This window comes from Carcharodon carcharias, chromosome 9 (genome assembly GCF_017639515.1).
Source record: "Carcharodon carcharias isolate sCarCar2 chromosome 9, sCarCar2.pri, whole genome shotgun sequence".
NCBI lineage: Eukaryota > Metazoa > Chordata > Chondrichthyes > Lamniformes > Lamnidae > Carcharodon > Carcharodon carcharias.
The window spans coordinates 131,298,564-131,322,346 of NC_054475.1; the positions used below are offsets into that span (position 1 = coordinate 131,298,564).

At 41.4% G+C, this 23,783-nt stretch overlaps 1 protein-coding gene across 6 annotated transcripts in view; it reads right to left on the reverse strand.

Moving 5' to 3' along the window:
• Positions 1 to 10,550: 10,550 nt before the first annotated feature.
• LOC121281873 (serine protease 23-like) overlaps positions 10,551 to 23,783 on the reverse strand; it is a 41,471-nt gene continuing 28,238 nt past the window's right edge. For 2 of the 6 annotated variants that reach the window (XM_041194966.1, XM_041194965.1), the window contains one exon: positions 10,551 to 12,228. In XM_041194966.1, coding sequence (XP_041050900.1) covers positions 11,094 to 12,212 — 1,119 coding nt within the window. In that variant the 5' untranslated portion in view covers positions 12,213 to 12,228 and the 3' untranslated portion in view covers positions 10,551 to 11,093. Of the gene's footprint in view, positions 12,232 to 18,258; positions 18,356 to 18,955; positions 19,641 to 23,783 lie in introns of those variants that run through there. The other 4 variants (XM_041194967.1, XM_041194970.1, XM_041194968.1 and 1 more) reach the window with 4 other exon arrangements.

Genomic DNA, 23,783 nt, shown 5'->3' on the forward strand with positions numbered 1-23,783 from the left:
TTTAAGGAGCCTCTTAAGAGGAACACAAAGGCAACTGAAGGCATGGCCACCAAGGTTGCAGTGACAAAAGTTAGGGGTGCGAGAGTCCAGAATTAGGGGCGCGAATATCTCAAACGTTGTGGGGCTGAAGGAAATTAGATAGGGAGGGGAAAGGCCACAGAGGGCTATGAAAACAAGGATAAGAATTTTAAGAACAAGACCTTGCTTGACTGAGAGCCAGGTTGACTAAGAGCTAGTGAGGAAACAAGTGAATAAAGAAATCATGGAGTGGTTGTGTTTTCTTTACAGAAATTAAAAGACTGGTAATTTTGGGAGTTTACAGGCCATTTCTGCTGTGCTTTTCTCTGCCACTGGTGCTGCTTAGATTTGGAGGAGTCTATTGTGATGTTCCACTTCACACATGCCAATACTAGAACAGCTTTTTTAAAAAAAACCTGACCATTCAAAGGTACAACTGAAAGAACCCTGAATGACAATGTATGCCAAGACTACTGAGTCATGGTAATTAAATTATATTCCTTGTTAGTACTGCTGTTTTCAGGATTTTTATTAGTCTTTTGGGATCACCTTCCACAATTACAGTTTGGGTTAACCACTGTCATGACATATGAAAATAAATGTTAGATAAATAAATGTAGGGGTAAGCTTATCATAACTTAAGATATAGCCAATATTCCATCAGCTGCATTAGCTGGGAAGGAAAAAAACCAAATACACAAGCAATGTTTTTGCAGTAATGGATTTGGATATTGTTGAAGGGGCTGAGTGCCAGACTGCATTCTACCCAACTCCTGGCAGTGTATGGCACCAGCAATCAGAGCCGGTCACACTGGATGTTGCAAAAAGGAGGAGCAGGTTCTGATATTGGCCACTGAATTTGGGTAGAAGTGCTAGAAATCAAAATTCAGCAAAAATACAAAGTCTTTTTTAACGCAGCCAATACCAGATTGAACTGATACCTGCTTTGGGAATGTGCAAGCTGGCATATGGGTTTTTATACCTTTCTTAGGAGATTCTATGTCAGGGAAGCTCATGGAACCCATGTGCTGAATGAAATGCTCTTCTATCCATTTTGTCTGTTCGTATGTAGTATTAAATTATCAGGCCTTTACTGATCTGTATATGGGAAAAGGGAGGGTTGAACTTTCTCAGCCCTGAGCCCTGGTGGCCTTCTGGCAGGTTCCAAGATGTGGGGTGGGGGGGTGAACTCTGTGTGCACACCCAAGGAGGGACCCCGGTGGTGATAGCTGCCCCCACAATAACAGCACTGAAGGGGCAGCCACCCCTCCACTGATTTACGAGGACTGTTTATCTAGCCCCAGCTCTTTGACCTGCCTTTGACAGTACCTTGGGACAGTCTCCCCATTCTTAAACAGTTTATAAGCTTGTTTTAAACGATGGTAAAATGGAGTCATGAAAGGGTCATGTGACCTGTGCTGAATCCTCCTCAACGACTAGCCTGGGTGGCTGGTTGCTATGGGGACAGAAGTCCAGATTGGCTTTCTGGAGTGAAAGTCAGATGTTCATGCCTGTGGACAAGGGCACCTGGGTAAACTGTTCGTCTCCAAGTCTCAGGGAGGCATTAGGAATGTCAGGTTTTGTAAATGGCTATATTTTAAACTTTTTATTTAATTTCAAAATAGAATGGAGCTGGGGATCTAAAGATTGCTAATTATCATTTCTACTTGGATACAAGGACCTTTGTAATTGATGGTGCTGTGGAGGTGGGTTTTGAGAGGGAAAAGTCAATAGCAAATCATTGCAGAATCAACTAAAGGATTTTTCTTAAGATATCCCTGATTGAACTGCAAGCTTGGAGGTGAGCCACCATCTTCAACTGGATGGCAGTTCTAGCGGCAGCCTATTTAATTGTCTACCACCAGCAAAATGCTGTCCCAGAATCCCCCCCACCACCATGCACTGGGTCAGTTCCCACTTTTGCCCCCAGCAGCGGGACTTCTTCAGGACCGAAGAAATTCGGCCCAGAATGTTTGCAAATGTGATTGAATGTTCCATTAGACCGCTGCTCCCTTTTGTTGGAATGTCAAACATTTAAATAGTTAATACATTTAAAATTAATGAAATATTAAAATGTAGTCCTTCACTGCTTGGAGTTGCACTGATGGGTCTGTAGTTCAAGTAGCCAAGGCCCCTTCAACAACACTTTCCAAACCCATGACCTCTACCTAGAAAAATGAGGGCAGCAGACTTGTGGAAATGCACCAACCTCAAGTTCCCCTCCAAACCACACACTATCTAGACCTGGAATATTGATGATCCTTTAGTATCATTGGGCCAAAACCCTAAGAACTCTTGATCACTACCTTCTCGAGGGCCATCAGGGATGGACAATTAATGCTGGCCTTGCCACTGCTCACATCCCATGAGCAAGTTTAACAAAACAGCTTGATGATCTCTGAATACTTGCTAAGTTTTGAACTGACCTCAAATTGTAACTTCAAATCACTGTTGCACTGTATGTTGTGCATAAATGTGATTTGAAGATGTGATAGAAATGCTTCAACAGACTGAGGGAACAAACATTGTAACATAATCTGCCTCTGAAATACCTTGTGCTGAACTCCCATGGTACAACCCACAGATACTGGTCTTTGCATGTGTGCACTTGCACAGGAAGCAACATATTGCCAAAAAATGCACTCTACCTAAATACCTTTTATGAGCCATGACCTCCTTTAAAAATGGCATTTGAATAATATGGGCTAGTAGTGGGAAATTACAGCAACTGTTCTTGAAGCATTATAACAGAATTTATAGACAACTGATTTGAAAGGGAAGAGGGGAAATTGGGAGGCCAAATTGCTCCTCCATGGTAGCATTGTAAAATTATGGTGCTATACTTACTGCCTATTCCCTCCTTCAGCTATATGTGGACCTTTGCTTGGGCAGCCTAGCTGCTAGTCTGTTTCAGGCAGGAACCTCACCTCATTCTATTATGTTAATTGTGGTCCTATGGCACACATGGGACCTTGATGCAATTTTAGATAGTAATGGATAGAGTCTGCTCTGCTCATTGGTAACTTGTATCGAGCAGCCTAACCAGTCCTTAAAGGTACTACTGAAGGTTCCTCAGAAGCTTGTCTTTTATTTAAAAAAAAAAAGAGGGATTGGCAAAGGTATGGATATCAAATTGCTGATGTTTTAAGTATTTTAATTGTGGTTTCCTCATTTTTAACTAAGATGAACAGAAGATATTTTGGGCAAAGGGCATAGACAGAATGTCAGTGTAGAGTACATCAAGAATTGGAGTTTTGTTCCGAAACATGCTTAGCAATGTGCAGCTGGTTATAGGAATATACACAAAATCAGTTGGAAAAGTAACCCCTCTCAAAATAAACAGGCATAGTTAAAGCATGATAGTAACCAGAAATCAAAAGTGAGCTGCCTTTATAAAGATGGAGCAGGAATTTCTGTCAAAAGCAAGCTTTCTGGGATTGATCCAGAGGTTACAATTCATTCCATCAATGAATTATATATAACGTAGAGTTTAGGGCTCACTAAGTGTGCTTCAAAAGTGTGGCAGATTCATTGCTCCAGTGTTGTTTAAGTATTTTCCAAGGGTGTCAACAAATTAAACAGATTCTGGCATTGAATTTAAGATGCTACTTTTTAATGTTTCACAGTGGTCATCCACTATTTGGTGGCACAACAATAGGACATGAGTTACTATATGGTTCCTTGCTCAGCAAATGTCTCAATTTTGTCAATATTATCAGGGCCATTGAGCTAATCAAAGGTTTTTTTGATCATGAATATCAGTGAGCCATGGTCCCAGCAATCCTGTTCAGACTATCTTTCATTGCTGACCATGCTGCAGTTTGCAGGGTCAATAAGAGGGCATTTTATTTGCACAGGGTCAGCAGATGCACACAACCACCATTTGTGGATTTGCAGCACTCCGCTGCTCCATGCTACTTGAACTTCCAGTGTCTGCCTACTTTGCGGCAGGGTTTCCCAAGTGAATTAGGTGGCACGCTGTGGGACTGATGTGGATTTTTTTTCAAAATCTACCAGTCTTCAAGGGGATTTTTTTAGGTGGCCTAGCCAACGATACATCCAACTCTTTGGACCTCGCATTTAAAACCTCACCATTTAAAATCAAACTTGATTTCTTGTCTATTATTGTTATGAAGCAATCCACCTAGGCCTAGTCTTAGCTGGTTGGTTTTCAATAGGATATTGTAAAATGCTCAGCACTATCAATGGCAATAAATGTATTCTTTCACACTGAATTTAATCAAGTGGAACAAAGTCTATTTAAAAGTCATAAGATATTGTTGAAACCTTCCATTCAGGCAATTCAATTCACAGGAAGTCCGAAGAGAAAAATCAAATGTTCTCTGCATGGTGAATAATATCTTTGCCAATGAAAATCAGTTTTGTCAGCATAACATATTAGAGCAAATAAGTTTTCTTTTGTAAAATTGAACAAAGCAAAAAAAAAATGGAATTAGATTTTAAAAAGAGCTTCAGCATCAGTGTCATTTAATCAAGCATGCAACATTGTGGTGGCTTAGGAATTGGTGGCCATCTGCCAAATAGCCCCTTGTATCAGTTTGTGTTAACATACTTTCCAAGATAATTTTAAATGTGTTGAATTATTTTCAATCTCCTGACATTAATCTAGTTTCCTACTAATCAGATATAATAACTGCTTTGGACCAATGCCCTGCTGATCCTGCTGCAAGATTTCTCTTTTGGCCTGATCTAGATTGGGGTAGTCAGAGGGTCAGCTATTATGCTACTCCCTGTCCCTTGGCATCATTTCTGGAACATTTTGTTGGAAACCATGCTAGACATGCAATAGGATTGCTTAAATATTGGTAATTGTACTGTGTAATTGGTCACAAACAGCAGGAATACATCTATTGAAGTACTTCCCAGAATTTGCACATGAACAGATGCTGGGTGTGAGGAGTATGATGTGTTTCTGGCATCCAGGGTTTCTGTGGGCCACAAGGAATGAATTTTTAAAAGATGAACTGTTTTATCTCATGTAGTGAATTACATGAGGCAATTAGAGATATTTGAATTTTTTTAAAGAATTGTGAAGTGCATTGGGATGTTATACTATGTTAAATGTGCTATATAAATGGTAGTTGTTTGTTCTGCTAATGCCAGTGCAAATGCCCAGTGAATCTGGCCAAATTATCTAAGCGATCTTGAGACTAGGAACTGATTTCCACTCACAATTCAGGAATGCATGTTGGGAAAATTCCAGCTCCTCGGCACCCCAAGTGGTCTAATTTTCATTTTGGGGGAGGGGGGGAAGAGGAAGGGAAGGGAAGTTGATGGTGGTGAGTCAGGCCTGCTACACCCATGCCTCTTGCCCTTCCAGAAAGAGTTCAGAGACAGCCACAGGCTGTCAAAAGGCCCACCTTGGTGCTCTGGGACTTTGTCCCAATTGTTTATAACAAATAGTTATAGAACCAAAAACAGCCCTCACTCCATCCCCCAATCCATGCCAACTTGTGGCCCCCATACCCTCCATGCCAACCCATGCCCCTCTATTCACCCACACATGGCCCCTTACTACCTTCATGGCAACTTAGTTGCAACTCATGCCAACCCATGACCACCCTCATCCCCATAACCCTTTATAATCCCTATGCCAACTTGTATCAGCCTATGCCCCCACTTCTTGCCCTTACACTCCATGCCAACTTGCCCAGTGTCCACCATAGGCAGGGGTCAGGGAACATACTGAGAAATAAGTTCTAAGTATCTATTATACTTTTTTAAAAAAACTTTTTGATAAAAGCCCATTCAATACATTTAAATCCCTTCAAGTAATTAATCCTATTAAAACAAACATTTATATTCATAACCCCACAAGCTAGTTCACAGTTTGGTTGATTAACTTACAGGCCTTCCACACTGTGATAATAGGTTGTAGAAGTAATCAAGTGACATTAATCCAAAAATTATAGCCCTCATAACCATCCATTAAACTTGCAAGCATTGATTTTTTTTTCAACTGCAGGCTGGCTAAGTTTTTTACAATTTAAAGGATGGTATCTGAATGGCTTGATTTACTTTTTCAAAGACCTTATCCACTTTTTACACACTTCATGTCTACTCTTCCCTCCCCAAATAACTCCAGCAGGTTTAGACTTTCTATCAAAAGTCTAAAGCCCACAAGTTGTGTTTCAGAAACTTGTGTGACCAAAATTGCTTCTGTTTGAAGGCAGCTGCACTTTTAAATGTGCACATTCCTCCATTAACCACTTTAATGGTCACCTTATGGGCCATTTCCTGCACAGCCTCTGATTTTTAGGCTGGCCAGCAGATGACAGATTGGGGGGACAAACCTACAAGCAAACAGTTTGATCTTGGGTGGGATGCCTCCATCAGGAGCCCCCTTCTGACTGGGGGAACCCTCCCCTTAATGTCCAGTAACCTATCTCCCCGCTGCCCTATTTGCCCCCTGATGAACAACACCCCCCAACTAGGCCTTTCCTGCCCTGGGACTCCTGCCACTTACCTCTTCTCTGGTTCCCGGCACTTAGTTCCAGGCAGGGCCCTGCAGTGCCTTTTCCAGCCACTGCAGTGCTGTTCCTTGGGGGGACTGATTTAGCCAGCAGCTCTCCAAGATGGGGCTTCCTCCAGGTGATGGGCAGAAGTCCCGCTTTGTCAGTTAATACTCATTAGAGTGTGAAATGGCATTCCGCCTGCTGGGGCGGTGGGGATGTGTTCCCTGCTGACTCATACCCATCCCGAAAATTCAGACTCTGGATATGGATCAAAGTATGCAATCAGTTTGATTCTACCCCTTTTTTTTTTTTAACCCCTTTTTTGAGGTCCACTGATAGCAGAAAATCTGCTCCATAAACTTGATGTTGACCTGGTTCCTGTGGTGTTCAGTTACATTGCTACTTCTCATCCTCGAACTGTCCAATTGTCATGGCTTGGACTTCTACCAGTCTTCTCATAAGTGACAAGATATCACCACACAATCAAATCATGGTAGCATTTTTATATCGAATACAACATTATTTAAAAGCTGTAACTGTGTCATCACTTTCAGAGGCTGCTGTGATATATGAAATGTGTTTTTATTTTTTTACTGTTGTGCTATAGTATGCATATGTTAATTGTAAGAAGTGTGCCTGTGTATAGACTATATATGCATGCAAACATGCATACTTTTCTCCCACCCCCACTAGGGCCATCTGTTACTCATTCTGCTTTCTACTCTTAATGTCACCATTAGCACCACCTTTAGTCAGTATCACCACCATTAATACCCCTTTGGCCTTTTTGTTTGACATCTTTTGCAATCTCTCCTTTGCCTTTTCACCTAATCACTAGCCTTCTATCCAGCTTCACCTGTCCCACCTCCCTTTAAACAATATATATTTCACCACCTTTTTACTTCTCTTTAGTTCAGAAGAAGAATCATATGGACTGGAAACGTTAACTCTTCTTTCTCGCCACAGATGCTGTCAGACCTGCTGAGTTGTTCCAGCAATTTTTGTTTTTGCAGATTTCCAGCATCTGCAGCATTTTGCTTTTATCTTAAGAATTGTGGAATAGCTAATGGGAAAAGACTTTAAATGGAATAAGTTTTAAGGGCAAATATGTGCATTTCTGGAAACAAAATGGAAATGGTGCATGTGATTTTGAGATCAATCAAAACCAAAGGATCTTCTTGGGCTTACTCACCTTTTTCCTATTCCTAAAAATTCTCTCATTCTCATCAGTAACCTTCATGGTTCTTCATTACCCTTCTTTATACAGGCAGAAATGAACATCAATTTACAATGGTGCCTGAACCTTGGTGGTTCTCACCCAACTCTATTCTCCTTTGCCCTGGCCTGTGCTTCTTAATTGACTGGAGAAGGGGTGGTTGGTTGGGGGCGGGGGGGATCAACATTGCATTACAAAAATTTCCCCAAATGAGGTTTGAATCCCAACGTTGAAAGATGCTCCAGAGTTATTCAAGACTGATTCAGACAAATTTCTGTTCTGAACTGCATCCTGCAGCAAATCTTCAACCAGAGAATCTAAGAATTTTATTCACCAAAGATCAAAACTACTACTTGAAAACGATTTTTGTTTTACTACCAACCATAGCGACGCTCACAGGAGTGCAAATCAAAGCTTCTGTGGATGTCAAACCGGTGGTAGTAAAAAAAAACTTCTTTACTCAAAGAATGAAGCTTTATTTGACAGGTTATTCCAAATAAGAGTGAAAGACATTTGGAAGTAATATGATGCTTGGCTAGATGTTTTAGGGTAAGGAAGATTCAATGGAATCTCTTGTTGACTTTGTGTTTCCTAAATGCGCTCTCAAATGGCTAAAGCAGCTTTCAGTTACCATCTTTTTGAAATGCACATCTTTACAGTTTCACAAATTACCTGTTTGTATTCCAATATTACACTTTTCTCTAGCAAAGGAACTTTGGAATTGAGCTTCAGAAAATATGCATTTTCATAGAATTCTGATAAAATAACAACATTTTATAGCAAGAAGTTGATGGAAAGCCAAGTGATGGATCTGAGCCAGTCTAATTTTAACTTGAACTTTTATCATGCAATTTGCAATACCTTTCGAGGCATTATTGTCTTTGCCTTTTTAGTTCCAAGACAGCAGTAACAAACTAGGAGATACTTAGTCACAAATCTGAAGCCATACAAACAATAATTACACACAAAACACAGTCAACTCAGGCATTGCTATGCACCATAGTACATTTTTGCATAATTTTGGGCTTCTGTTTATTTAAAAAAGATAAATCTTGCGCCTTTTGCTTGTTGTTTGATGCAGTTCTTCCAAACTGCTTCATTCCTCCTCAAAACCAAAACCATTTCACAAATTCAAAGCAAATCAAGTAATGAGACAGATGAAAAATAGTTGGGGAAAAATCCACCCTTTAAGGAGTGTGGTGGAATGTCAGCAGTCGGGGAGATTGTGGTTGGCCTGGTCTCATTGGTGGAGAGTATCCGCAGCAGCAAAAGCCCAGATTTTTCTTGACAGATGTGGGGGGGTGGGGAGGTAGTGGAGTGGATATTTTCATGGATATGATCTGAACTGTCATTGGAGATATAATTTCCACCCCCGGCCAGTTATCAGAAGCAGAATGGGCACTGTCTTACCTATAGAATTTTGTTTAAAGTTTTTTAGCACCCTACCACAAACAAAAACAATTTGTTGTCGCTTAACTTTCATTTCTTTTTAAAGAATGTTTCTTATCTTAAATGCCAAACCATAAATGACCATTAAAATGACCCTTTGGCAGTGTTGGTGTTGGGTTGCATTGCAAGCTGCATGTGACACACTGTGGGTCAGTCCTGCCCTCATTGATAACAAAGCAACAGCAACAAATGTGCTGTCCATGGAGATGTGAAATAAAATTAGAACAAGAATGAATGAGTTTTGGATTGACTAATCAAAAGGGAGCATTAGTTGACACTAACTTGTTTTTATGTTTAAGTATAGTGTTTCTTTTTATCTCCAGGACCAAGAAATGTACCCTTCCTTCCTTCAACCATTTTCTTTTCCATTATTTGAGGCTGCCCAAAATGAACAATAGGTAATGCAGTATCAATTATGCCATGGCACAGAATGATAGGCTGGTCAAAGTTCTGTCTCTATCTGCTGATGGCTCATTCCAAGATAGTGTTTTGGGGGTGGTGGGAGGGGGTCTCACCATTCTTGAAATATTTCAGTAAACTGTGTTACCTAGCACCCTACCAATCGGAACTCTCTACAAACCGGAATTTCTGATTTTTCTTCCACCCCCCCCCCCCCCCACCACAAACGAGTTGTCAACTGGAACCCATACCTGTATATTGTTTTATTTTATATTAAAATGTACTGTTGAAGATTAGAAGTAAAGCAACACTGTTCTTTACTTCTGGCATATTATTTAATGTGACAAGCATTGTCCTGTATTTTATTGGTAAATTGAACTCTCCTTTAACTGGCATTTTTGATTAACCAGCACCACCTGCGCTAGCCTGTTAAAGATCTTACTGTTATCAAGAAAAGCATCTTTTAAATGATTGTGAAAATTCCAGAAACATCCATGATTGCTGAATGGTGGCAATGTCCAAATTGTTGCAGTTTCTACTGTGAAAGGCAGTAAAATTAATTTGCCTTCCTGTAGGTGGTTTTTATTACTCTGTCACAGGGCAGTGGCTAGCAGGTGAATGCTTTAATCAAGCAAAATGGAGGGGGAGAAAAAACATGGCTTAGTAATAAGGTTAGAAAATGGCATTGAAAAGCACTTATCACACCGTGAATTGTGTGCATTCAGATGTTTTAAAATAAATTTTTCCCCCCTTTTTCCATCTTGAAATTGATTTTTACAAAAATCTGTGCAAATTAGAGTTAACGGTTCTTTGACAAATTCATCAGCTTCTGATCTACTGGGGAGCAAGAAATGGCAACTTCATTAAGGTTTTCCTGAAATAAGGTTGCCACCAAACTTTTTTTTGGCCTGACAATCCTTTTTGATTGGCGACTCAAATCATTTAAAAAAAAATAATAATTGAACACCAGCAAAAAAAACAAATGAAGTTCATTTAATTCCTAATGCCAATTTTTAATGTTTTATTAACAGCTAGGAAAATGAGAATTCCAGTCATGAACTCCCCTCCTGCCTCAATTCTGTTTAGTCCCACACACACACCTTAAACCAGCTTATATTTCAGCTCTTTCCTGGACTCGAACTCAAGTTCTGTCGAAGGGTCATGAGGACTCGAAACGTCAACTCTTTTCTTCTCTGCCGATGCTGCCAGACCTGCTGAGTTTTTCCAGGTAATTCTGTTTTTGTTTTGGATTTCCAGCATCCGCAGTTTTTTTGTTTTTATCTCTGTTTAGTTGGAAACTGGGCAAAGGTGGTAACCTTATCCTGGACACACCAAGACTCTATGTACTCAAGTTCCCCAACTTTCCTCCGTGACCACGACCTCAGTGAAGAACGATGTTTTCAGGACACCTCCACTCTACTCTTATACAGGGCTTCTGTTTTTGAACCAAGGTACAGGGAATGAAAGCATTTGGTATTGAATGTTTAAAACGGACAGGATAATCCTGGTTTTCCTTATGATACTGTCTAATTGCTTTATTCAGAACGGCAATCGTTATAAGTGCCTTTGATCCAGTAACAGATCTGTGCGTATTTCAGTGGGGTGATGCGAACTGCCACATTGTAATCCTGCTGCATCCCGTTCAGGTCCACCCACTGGTGTCCGGAAAATATACCGACAATCCTCCTTTCCCAATCCTGTTTCTCTGGCGACCACAATTTGGCATAGACGCCGGAGCCACTGGAGCCCGGCTGCGCATCACAGTGTTGGTAGATGAGATGAGGTGTCTCACTGATTATTGGACAAAATCTATACACCAACTGTCCGGGCCTGTCACTGTCAAATCCTGAAAAATGGATTCTGTTGCCAGCTACTTGGTCTGTAGTTGGCATGACCGTGATCTCCATGTGTGGCCTGTCATGAGGCCTCTTCAATTCCAGCAGAGCATAGTCATAGTCCATACCAAGGTCACTCTGAGATCGTATCCAACCCTTTGGCACCTGCGTGCGTTTGACACGGGTCCACCTTGTCAATAATTCTGGTGGAATTTTGGAACTTTTTGCTGACTGAGTTTTGGGATTCTCTTTCAAGAACCCAACCTTCAACTTCTTTGCCCCCTTGACATAATCTTTCCCATCATGAATGCAATGTGCTGCTGTTAACACATGTCTGTCTGACACTAAGACACCTGTGCACCCAGTGGAGATTTTCACTGTTGTAGAAAATGGGAAGTTGAGCAAGAATTTTTTTCCACTAATATCAAACCTGCCATCCACCCCAAAAATCTGCCGCTTACGCCGTGATCTCATGGGGGTGTACTGTTTCAAGACAAGGGTACTCGGGTCAAAGTTGGGGATGTCTACTACAGTGAGAGTTCGAGTGCCATTGGTGTAAACCGTTTCATAGGAGAGATTTTCCTTTAAATCTTCTAAGGAAGGGTGAGCTTCTCTCCATAGGCACTCTGCATTGCAGTGGGTCGTCAGTTCTAGCGTGGCTTTTGCAGAGAATTGGGGTTTGTCCAACTTCAATGTTTCTTGAGGAAGGAAAACTGGGATCTTGTGTCTGTGCCAGGTCATACTGGGGTCTGTGGCAGATAACGGGGATTGGTTGACACAATACAGAAGAATAATGGCTAGGATCTGTAACTGGTTCATTGTGAAGACTGAAGTCCTGCTTAAATAAAATAAGAATAGTCAGTGTTTATTGTTGATACTGAACACGAAAATTTACATCCTTGTGTTTACGAGTTTCTTAAAACATTGAATTCCTATATTTTACAGGAAAGAAAATACCAGCATAGTGATGCTAAAAATTAATTTTTACTTGTTTATGCTGATAAATTTGCAAATTTCTTTTTTTGATTGTTGAATCAGCAAAGATGATCTCTTAACAGAAATGTGCAACTTTTGGACCTGATATGATGCAGCTATGCATGCAGGTTGGAGAGTTTTAATGCCTATAGTTATTTTAACAAAATTGATGTATTGCATACAGTTACGTAGGAACAAACCGTTTAGCCCCTTGAGTCTGTTCTGCCATTCAGAGAGATCATGGTTGATCTCTGGCCTAACTCTATATTGCTGTCTTTGCCCCACATCCCTTAACATCTTTGGATAACAAAAATCTATCGGTTTCAGTTTAAGGTTAACAATTGATCAAATACTATTTGAAGAAGTGAGTTCCAAACTTCTACCACCCTTTACATGAAGTGTTTCCTAATTTCACTTCAGAGCTCTGGCTCTAATTTTTTTTTTTTGACTCTGCCCCCATAGTCCTATCATTAGCGGCAGCAGCTGACCCTTGATTTGAGGAAGAATCTACTCAGGGTCATGAGTATCTGCTCTGGGTCTTCACATGATCGAACAGGCCAATTCTTGACCCATGGATCTTTGGACACAGAGGGCTGGATATCCCATAAGGTAGTGGGATCCAGAATGCAGGGTTTGCTTCCTTCTCTACCACCACTCTGTCTCATCATAAAGATGTTGAGACTGTGTGTGACTCAGTGTGATGACTCAGTGTGATGCAGTTTGATGGACAAATTGTCGCCTTTTTGAATGATCGGTAGCAAGATCCTCCCAATCATTAATGTCAATGCTGCCACCCTCCAGGAGGGCATTAGTGTCTTTTGAAGTGTTTTCTTTGGCCTCCCCTGGAATGTTGGCCATTTTGAGAGTTGAAAAAAACAGGAACTGGCGGGGAAACATTTCAGCCATCTGGACAGTGTCCAGTCCATCATAGTTGATTTTTGCAGGAGTTTTGCCCGAATACTTGTGGAACTGGCTTCAAGAAGGACACTAGGGTTTGTCTGACAGTCCTTCCATTGAATTTGGAGGATGCAGCTGAGCCATTGATGGGAAATTTTCTAGCGCTCCTATGTGTTACTGATGCACAGTCCAGGTCTCTGTGCAGTACAAGAGTCTGGTGATGATTGCTCTGTACTCTAGGACTTTTGTTTACTTGCAGAGGTCTTTGTCAAACACTCACTGCCGTAGCTTGTAAAAGACTCAGCTGGTGCAGCTGATCCAGTGTTGGGGCTCCTTGTCAATGGTGGCCTTTTAAGGGAGCTAGCTGCCAAGATATGGGGAGTGCTCAACATATTTCAGTCTTTTCAAAATAAGGGAAGTGGAATATTTTGCTGACCAGGTGTGGGTTGATAGGAGTTTTTTAATTTGGCAACATTCAAGGACAGGCTGAGTTTCTTGTATGCAGAATTGAAGAGATCAAGGGTGGCTTGCAAATCCAGTGTAGAGTGGGTAATGACACTGCAGTCATCTGCTAGCTGATCATGTTTGTCTTTGGTGGTCAGTTTTTAGTTTTCACTTGATGGCAACTAAGATTGAGTTTTCGATCTAGGTGGTAATTAATACTGAAACCAGAGGACAATTGATCTATTGAGGTGAATAGTCACTATCAAGTTGATTGTAAATAGTATGGGGATATCGCATAGCCTTGCTTAACACCACCTGTCCAGATTTTGAAGGCGTCTGCCTCAGACCTCCCACTCAACACAGTTGCTGTCATTTCACCATGAAGCAATTATAGGATTGTAATGAAGTTTCTTAGAAACCCAAACCTTCTGAGTATAATCCAGAGCCTCATGCTTTAACCTGACCAGAGTACTTGACTCAGTAATGAATGGAATGAAGAGTTCCTGGTGGTGTTCTTGACGTCTTTCTTGGATTTGTCTGGCAACAAAGAACATGCCAGAGGTCCTTTCCAAAGGAACCTAGTCTTCTAATATCCAAACTAGCAGTAATAGTTTCTCCTAATCTATCCTATCTGGTCCTTTTTTTAAATATCATAAATTTTGACCAAATCATCCATTAAATGTCTAAATTCCAGGGAATATAACCCTAGTTTCTTTAACCCTTCCTTGTAGCTTGACCCTTGGAGTTCCAGTATCATTCTGGTAAATCTACACTGCATTCCCTCCAAGGCAAATATATCCTTCCTAAGATGTGGTGCCCTGAACGGCTCACAGTACTCCAAGTATGGTCTAACCAGCCTTTGTAAAGCTGAGGCATGACTTCTACCCACTTTTTTTTACCTAAAGGAATAGAAAACGACAGTTTTCCATTAGCCACACCAATACAGCAACATGGTTGACTCTTAAATTCCCTCTGAAATGGCCTAGTAAGTCATTTAATTGTATCAAAACTGCTAAAAAGGCAATAAGGATTGAAACCAGATGGATCACCTGGCATTGAGCTAGGCACTGGAAATGAGAATGACAAACTTAAACCCTGTTGACCCTGCAAAGTCCTCCTACTAACATCTGGGGGCTAGTGCCAAAATTGGGAGAGCTGTCTCAGATTAGTCAAGCAACAGCCTTAGTCATCCTCATCTGAGTCATCCCTTGCAGATCATGTCCCAGACTCCACCATCACCATCTCTGGGTATGTCCTGTCCCACTGCCAGGGCAGACCCAGCAGAGGTAGCGGCACAGTGGTGTACAATTGCAGTGGGGGGATTGCCCTTAGTCCTCGACATCGACGTCTCATCAGGTCAAACATGGGCAAGGAAACTTGCTGATTACCACGAACTGCTCCCCCTTCTCCATGTTGAACACCACTTGGAGGAAGCACCATCCCTGGGAGGTGGCTAGGGCAAAGAATGTACTCTGGGTGGGGGACTTCAATGTCCATCACCAAAAGTGGTTCAGTAGCACCATCACAGACCAAGCTGGCCGAGTCCTAAAAGCCTAGACGGGTTCCTTCACTACTTGCCTCAGAAACAATGAGGGAAAAACGTTCTTGACCTCATCCTCACCAACTGACTGCCACACATGCATATGTCCATGACAGTATCAATAGCAGTGACCACTGCATAGTCATTGTGGAGACGAAGGCCTGTCTTCACACTGCGGATACCCTCCCTGTTGTGTAGCACTACCACTGTGGTAAATGGGATAGATTTCGAACAGATATAGCAACTCCAGATTGGGCATCCATGAGGCGGTGTGGACCATCAGCAGCAGAATTGTACTCAACCACAACCTGTAACCTCATGGCCTGGCATATCCCCCACTTTACCATTACCACCAAGCCAGAAAATCAACCTTGGTTCAATGAAGAGTGTAGGAGGACATGCCAGGAGCAGCACCAGGCATATCTAAAAATGAGGCCTCAACCCGGTGAAGCTACAATGCAGGACTACTTGTGTGCCAAACAGCATAAGCAGCAAGTGATAGCCAGAGCTAAGCTATCCCACAACCAATGGATCAGATCTAAGCTCTGCAGTTCTGCCACATCCAGTCATGAATGGTGGTGGACAATTAAATAACTCACTGGAGGAGGAGGCTCCACAAATATCCTCACCCTCAATAATGGGGGAACGCAGCATATCAGTGCAAAAGATGAGGCTGAAGCATTTTCAACAATCTTCAGCTAGAATTGCCGAGTGGATGATCCATCTTAGCCTCCTCTGGAGGTCCCCAGCATCACAGATGCCAGTCTTCAGCAAATTTGATTCACTCCACATGATATCAAGAATGGCTGAAGGCACTAGATACTGCAAAGGCTATGGCCCCTGACAATATTCCAGCAATAGTACTGAGGACTTGTGCTCCAGAACATGACACCCCCTTAGCAAAGCTGTCCCAGTACAGCTACAACACTGGCATCTATCTGGCAATGTGGAAAATTGTGCAGGTAGGTCCTGTCCACAAAAAGCCGAACAAATCCAACCCAGCCAATTACTGCTCCATCAGCGTACTCTTGATCATCAGTAAAGCAATGGAAGGGGTCATCAACACAGACCAAACATTGGAGAGACCAAATGTAAACTGGACGACCGCTTTGCAGAACACCTGCGGTCTGTCCGCAAGAATGACCCAAACCTCCCTGTCGCTTGCCATTTTAACACTCCACCCTGCTCTCTTGCCCACATGTCTGTCCTTGGCTTGCTGCATTGTTCCAGTGAAGCCCAACGCAAACTGGAGGAACAACACCTCATCTTCCGACTAGGCACTTTACAGCCTTCTGGACTGAATATTGAATTCAACAACTTTAGGTCTTGAGCTCCCTCCTCCATCCCCACCCCCTTTCTGTTTCCCCCTTCCTTTTGTTTTTTTCCAATAAATTATATAGATTTTTCTTTTCCCACTTATTTCCAATATTTTTAAACTCTCCCCACCCCCACTAGAGCTATACCTTGAGTGCCCTACCATCCATTCTTAATTAGTACATTCGTTTAGATAATATCACCAACTTTAACACCTATGTGTTCTTTTGTTCTGTTGTTGGTGACATCTTTTGATGATCTGCTTCTATCACTGCTTGTTTGTCCCTACAACCACACCAACCCCCTCCACTTCTCTCTCTCTCTCTCTCTCTCTCTCTCCGCTGCTGCGCCCATCCCCCCCCCCCCCCCCCCCCCCCCCCACCACACACCTTAAACCAGCTTATATTTCAACTCTTTCTTGGACTCGAACTCAAGTTCTGTCGAAGGGTCATGAGGACTCGAAACGTCAACTCTTTTCACCAGGTAATTCTGTTTTTGTTTTGGATTTCCAGCATCTGCAGTTTTTTTGTTTTTATCTCTGTATATAAATAACTGTTGATTGCACTTGAGGTACTGATTTTCTTGAGGTTTAGTGATGTTCAAAATAAAGAAAAACATTGTTAACTGGTTTCTATGTTTATCTTCTTTAAACTTTAATGTTGTCACTGATTTTCTTTGCTGATAAAATTGAAGCCTCTTGAACTAGGTTTTTTAAATTGGCAATGAAACTGTTGTTGTAGGTCCTCCGTGGCTGATGCAATACTATTATGATACAAACTGAAAGCTGATTTACAGGGAAATGTGAGAATATGTCTTGAAATTATTGTTGCTAATATTAGTGAATTAACATTTAATGATCGTATGAACCAGTTTATTCTTAAAGGGCTAATACCCTTTAAATAACAAACATAGGAATACTGTCAGCCTTCAATGCTATTCCTGCAATCTGAAGTGAATGTTCATTCTTCTCCTTTAATATCCTGTTGCTGTAATGTGTTTGGTTTCCTGCAGATGGAAGTAAAGCTCTGGGAGAGAGCTTGATACTATACAGTGCAAATGCAGCTCTTTCCCATGAAGCAAAAATGGAACATTTTTCTGTCAATCAAACTAATCCATTTTGCTTACAGGCATTTGGCTGCTGCTTAAGTACCAAACTAAACTTTTTTTGGTAGTCATCCCAAATGGACAGTGGTATTTCATTGCGATGGGATCATGGTATGGTGGCTACGCAGGAATTTATTTTGTCCATCACCACCTAATGTTTTAAGGGGATACTCAACAAAAACAGTAGCAAATGCAAAGACTATATAGGGACAAGGTTTTACGCGACAGTTAAAATAATTTATGAAAGGGCAATGAGAACCTTGCCAACATTAACACTGGCAGCTGTAATATTGCATACGTCCTAATATACTGACACTTCAATCATGCTTGCCTTTTTAAGTATTTTGCTAACGTTGGCGTGACTCATCATTTTTGCAGTTTAAAAGTATGGTTTATGGATCCAATTTTTTAAAAACATTGTTGTCTAATAATTTCAACTCATCCCTGAAAAACCACTCACTGATAAGGCAAACTCTGCTACAGACACTCACTGACTTAGATTTTCCAATTGGGAGACATATCTCCAGAGGGTAGGAAGCACTTGGCAGAGATGTCTCCTGATCCTCTCCAAATTTCTGGTCCTGGAGTTACCTGCATTTAGAAGGTGGGATCCTTGTCCTTGTTGGAAAGTTGCACTATACTTGGCATGGAACGTTCCTTTACTTGTAGAGATAAAGACCTTCCAGTTGGGCCTCTGATCTGGCATTGGTCAGGTGCTGCATGATGAGCATATTTGTGTCAGCAGCACAGTTTTTTTTTTTTGCTTCTTTTCCTGTCCTATCACAATTCCCTTTGGCCTTGTGAGACTAACTCTTCTGTCTTTCAATCTCTTCCACACCTTCCTTGTCACACCCACCCCTTGCTCAAAGACATATTACATTTCTAACTTACTGTGACGAAAGGTCACAGACCTGAAACGTTAACTTCCTTTCTCTCTCTCTCTCTCTGTCTCTCTCTCTCCACAGATGCTGCTGAGTATTTCCAGCATTTTCTGTTTTTATTTCAGATTTTCAGCATCCACATGATTCTGCTTTTGCCCAAAAACAAGAAGTTTGGTGATGGCTTCAAGATGATATTATCAATTCTAGTCCAGAGCTATTTATATGCATTTCTAGAAACTGCACACTCTAGCAGCCCTGGACACCTGTTTTCTAGGCTGGGCAAATGAGATTGCCAAACTGATACAAACACCAGGAAAATTGTACAGATGTCTGTGCAATATCATTTTATTATAATTAACTAAAAGCCACAAGCATTTCTAATGGCTTTACAAAACTTGATCAGGAAATTGGATTTATACCAAATGGATGAAAATTTGGTGCAATGAATCCCCCTCTTGTTTCTAATTCAGTTAATCTTTCATAACTGATCACAATCTGAAATGTTTTAATCCTGGCTCCAGAACAGTTACCCACACTTCATTAGGATGGCATATCTGCTTCCCACTTAAGCCATCTTGTGTAACCTCGTGGAGTGAAACAGATAAGTTAATACCAGTTGGTTCTGAATTACAGCCAATATTCTACTCTGGTCCCTGCCTACAGGGAACTGGCTTCACATTACTCAAACTCATTTTGCTTGGGACTCAGTCATTGCACAAGTACAAGGAAACCTTTAATATCAATCTGGGCTGAAATTGGACCCATGTCCCAGAGATAAAACAACATTTATCGTACTGACTTGTGACATCCAGTTACTAAATAAATATATGGGAAATATTCTCTTAAGTTTCCATTCTTTAATTTTCACATTGGACTAGCTCTCTCCACACCTTGTGCCATTTATGGAGATGAAAGGATGCTGCTTTTGAGCTCAGGAATATGCAAGAGTGAATTGGAAGTAACTCGTCTGTCCTGAATGGCTGGCTTTGCTGTGGCCAAATGAAGATTTCTGTCTGACAAATCATCATTGCATCTATGTGAAGGACAAGTCGCTGTGATTGTTTTTCTTCCTCCTCTTACAACAAAGATCTGCTTTAAAAAAAAAAAATAATTTATACAGGTGGTTTGATGCCCAATAATATTTCCAATAAGCAAAATAACACATGGAAGTATTAATGAATGGTACTTTCAGTGAGAACCACACATTTTCTTACTGACCCATAGATGCAGTATAGAAGAAATATTTGGAATTAAGTGCACATTTGTGAATGTATACTCTTGGCCAAATCCTGGAACCTAACCTTCCAATTTGATATAATACTGGATTTATGAAATGTTTTCCCTTTTTATAGCACAAAAATAAAGATTGATGCTCCAGTGTGGCGCTGAGGGAGAACTGTACTGTTGGAGGTACTGTCTTTTGGATGACTTATTAAACCGAGGCTGTTGGACTATTCCGAGGAAGAGCAGGGGAGTTACCCTGGTCAATATTTATCCCTCAATCAACATCACAAAAAATAAATTACATGTCATTGACATTGCTGTTTGTGGGAGCATGATGCGTGCAAATTGGCTGTTGAATTTCCTACAACAGTGAATACACTTCTTTGGCTGTGAAGTGTTTTGAGACATTATGTCATTATGAAAAGTGCAAGTTTTTTTTTTGCAAGGCTTTGTCACAAATAAAGCATTAGCATTCTATGTTGGGAATTTTAATGATTTAATGCCTAAATCAGCAGGAAGACGATGACAGATTTTAATTTGAATATGATTCTTCGCCCTGTAGAACCGCTAATGCTGTAGCAAAGAGATTTTCCTTCAGTTGTACTGGAAATTGCACTAGTGCCTGCTCAAATATTTACAGGAGCCCAATCCCAAGAGGTTAGGGGCACCCAAGATTGCCAGATATAAGCTATGCTTTCCCAAGCTTAATGCAATCAGTTTGATTGGACATATTTCAAAAGATGTTTGCCCACCTGTTTCTGTTTCTCCCCTCATTAGCCTCTCTATAGCAAAAAAATAATTGATACTAGCTTTGAAATTCATTCTGAAGCATTAGTTCAAATAATTTTGAAAAAAAGCAAATGGATGCATAAGTTCTAGGCTCTAGATTTTCAATGAATTGGAATGTTAGTAGAGACCTATCCCAGTTTTTGCCCTTGCTAGCCCTTTCCCAAACTACGTTGAAGGTGTGCAGGGGCTAGTGGGGGAAGATTTGACATAAGACCCATTAATCTTCACCACTTGCCTCTTTTTAGACCTACAGTTTCATCCATGTTACATTCACCATCTTTGAACTTGCCATTGCTGGAGAAGAGTGGGTTGGGCAATTACACCATTCATTAGAATTCCTAGCAGGTCCCCCTCTACCCACCCAGGCAACTATATGCCTGCACAAAGTTGACCTTCTGGTACTGTCAGGTTGTGCAAACTGGCTGTGGATCAGTTGCCAAATGGCTATAAGCCTCTCTGGAAATGTCAAGTTTTATTGAAACCAACCCCTCTTTATTTGTACCTGCAATCACTTCTACCCAGTGACTTGCCTTCACCAATAATTTCCTGCTCATCCATCATCATCCTGAGGGTTACAATTGACCAGAAACTGAACTGGACCACTAGAGCGAGTCAGAGGTTGGGAATTCTACAGTGAAAAAACTCACCCCCAGTTACGGACAGTGGGAGGGGGAGGGCGTTAAATAACCCTGATTTCTCCTCTCTCCACTTGCCTATAAACAGTAAAGTGTTTTGATTTTGATTTCCCCCTTTATAAGCGGTGGCACATTTCCCAACCCCTCAGTTTTGATGTGATCCAATTTCTATTAATAACCACACAGCAAACTCAAGGGTGAACTCAGAGGGGTAGTTTATTTGCACACACTCAAAATGCAAGTGTTCCAGAGAGAGTCAAGGGTTTAAAAAATAATGGGTGTGAATACAGGGCGAGAGTTGATTGTGTTTACTTAAGTTCCAAGTTCAGTGCAGTAAATAAATAATTTGAGTCATGGCAGGGCTGCTCATAGCCGTTGAGTGCACGTCCTGCACCATGTGGGGACCCCAGGATGCTACCCATGTCCTGGACAACTACATGTATAGAAAGTGCCACCAAATGGAAAAACTCGAGTGCCGTATCTTGGAACTCGAGCAGCTGGTGTCACTGAGGAGCATTCGCAAGGATGAGAGCTAAATGGATAGCACGTTTCAACAGGTAGTCATCCCGCAGCTTATGAAAGAGCAGGCAGCAAAGGCCTGGGTGGCTGTCAGGCAGACCAGGCAGGTAAAGCAGAAAACCCTCTGAGGACATCCTACTTTCTAACAGGTACTCAGAACTGAGTACCAATGGGGGAAGAGGGTTCTTCTGGAGAGAGCAGCAAGAGTCATGACCGGAGTACCATGGGTGGCTCAGCTGTGCAGGGAGGGAGGAGAAAAGAGGAGAGCAATAGTGGTAGGCAATTCTATAGTTAGGGGAACAGACGGGTGCTTCTGTGGTCGCAGACATGATTCCAGGATGGTATGTTACCTCCCTGGTGCAAAGGTCATAAATATCACCAAGCAGCTTCAGAGAATTCTGGAGAGTGTACAGAGATCATGGTTCACATTAGTACCAACGATATAGGTAGAAAAAGGGTCCTGCAGGCTAAATTCAGGGAGTTAGGAAAGAGATTAGCAAGAAGGACCTCAAAAGTAGTAATCTCTGGATTACTTTCAAGGCCATGTGCTAGTGAGTATGGAAATAGACGAATACACTAGATGAATGCGTGGCTGGATAGAGGGTGCAGGAGGGAGGGTTTCAAATTTCAGAGGCATTGGGATTGTTTCTGGGGAAAGTGGGATCAGTACAAGCTGGATGGTCTACACCTTAATAGGACTGGGACGATTGTCCTTACAGGGGGATTTGCTAGTGTTATTGGGGAAGGTTTAAACTAGATTAGCAAGGGGATGGGTACCTGAGGGCAGATTCAGATAGAACAGATTCAGAGCAGGGAGCAGGATGCAGAAATTTAGCGGGTGACTTTGAAATCTCAGAAGAAGTAAAGGAATTACAGCACAGGAATTTGGCAATTTTAAAAGGTGTTTATTTAAATGCAATGAGTACATTAAAGCCGATGAGCTGAGGACACATACATGGCAGAATGATATTGGTATAATGGAAACTTGGCTTAAAGAGGGGCAACACCCCTGGAGGTAGAGTTTTCAGGCAGGATAGGGAGGGGAGCTTAAAAAAAAAAGTGGGGGTGTAGCACTATTGGTTAAAGAAACGATTACAGCTGTGAGGAGGGATGATATACTAAACGAATCATCAAATGAGGCCATATAGGTTAACCTCAGAAATAAGGGGGAAGCCACATTATTAGGAGTGTACTACAGACCCCCAAATAGTGAGACGGTGATCGGCGAGCAAATATATAGGCAAATTTGAGTGCAAAACAATAGGGCAGTAATCATTGGGGACTTCAACTACCCTAATATCAACTAGGATACATACATTATAACAGGCACAGAGGGCACAAGAGAACTTTTTTAGCCTGCACATAAGTCCAATGAGAGGGGGTGCAATTCTAGATTTAGTTTTGGGAAATTAAGCTGGGCAATTGCATAAAGTAGCATTGGGTGACCATTTTGGAGACAGTGACCATAATATAGTTATATTTAGCATAATTATGGGAAAGGATAAAGAAAGAACAGGAGTAAAAGTTCTAACTTGGGAAAGACAAATTTTACAAAGCTGAGAGGTGATCTTGTGAAAATGGACTGGTTATAGCTAATTAAAGGGAGAGCAGTGACAGACCAATGGGAGGCATTCAAAAGCTTCCACGAGATTCTGCAGGCACAGTGTTGACATGTCCCCACAAAGAAAAAAAGGGTGGTACTACCAAATTTGGAGCCCCCTGTAGAAGCATACAGGCCAAGATAAAGCAGAAAGATCACTGATAGTCACAAAAATACCCAATGCTGTAGAAAGCCTAGAGGAGTATAGAAAGTACAGGGGTGAAGTAATAAGGGTAATTAGGAAAGCAAAGAGGATATGAAAAAAATAATGGCAGTTAGAATCAAAGAAAACCCAGAGACATTTTACCAGTACATTAAGAGCAAGAGAATAGCAAGGAAAGGGCCTATCAGAGATGTACATTGTAACTTGTGTGCTGATGCTGAATGTGGGCGGGGTTCTCAATGAGTACTTCTCCTCTGTCTTCACTAAGCAGATATTCTAGTTAAAGAGGAGTGTAAAATATTAGA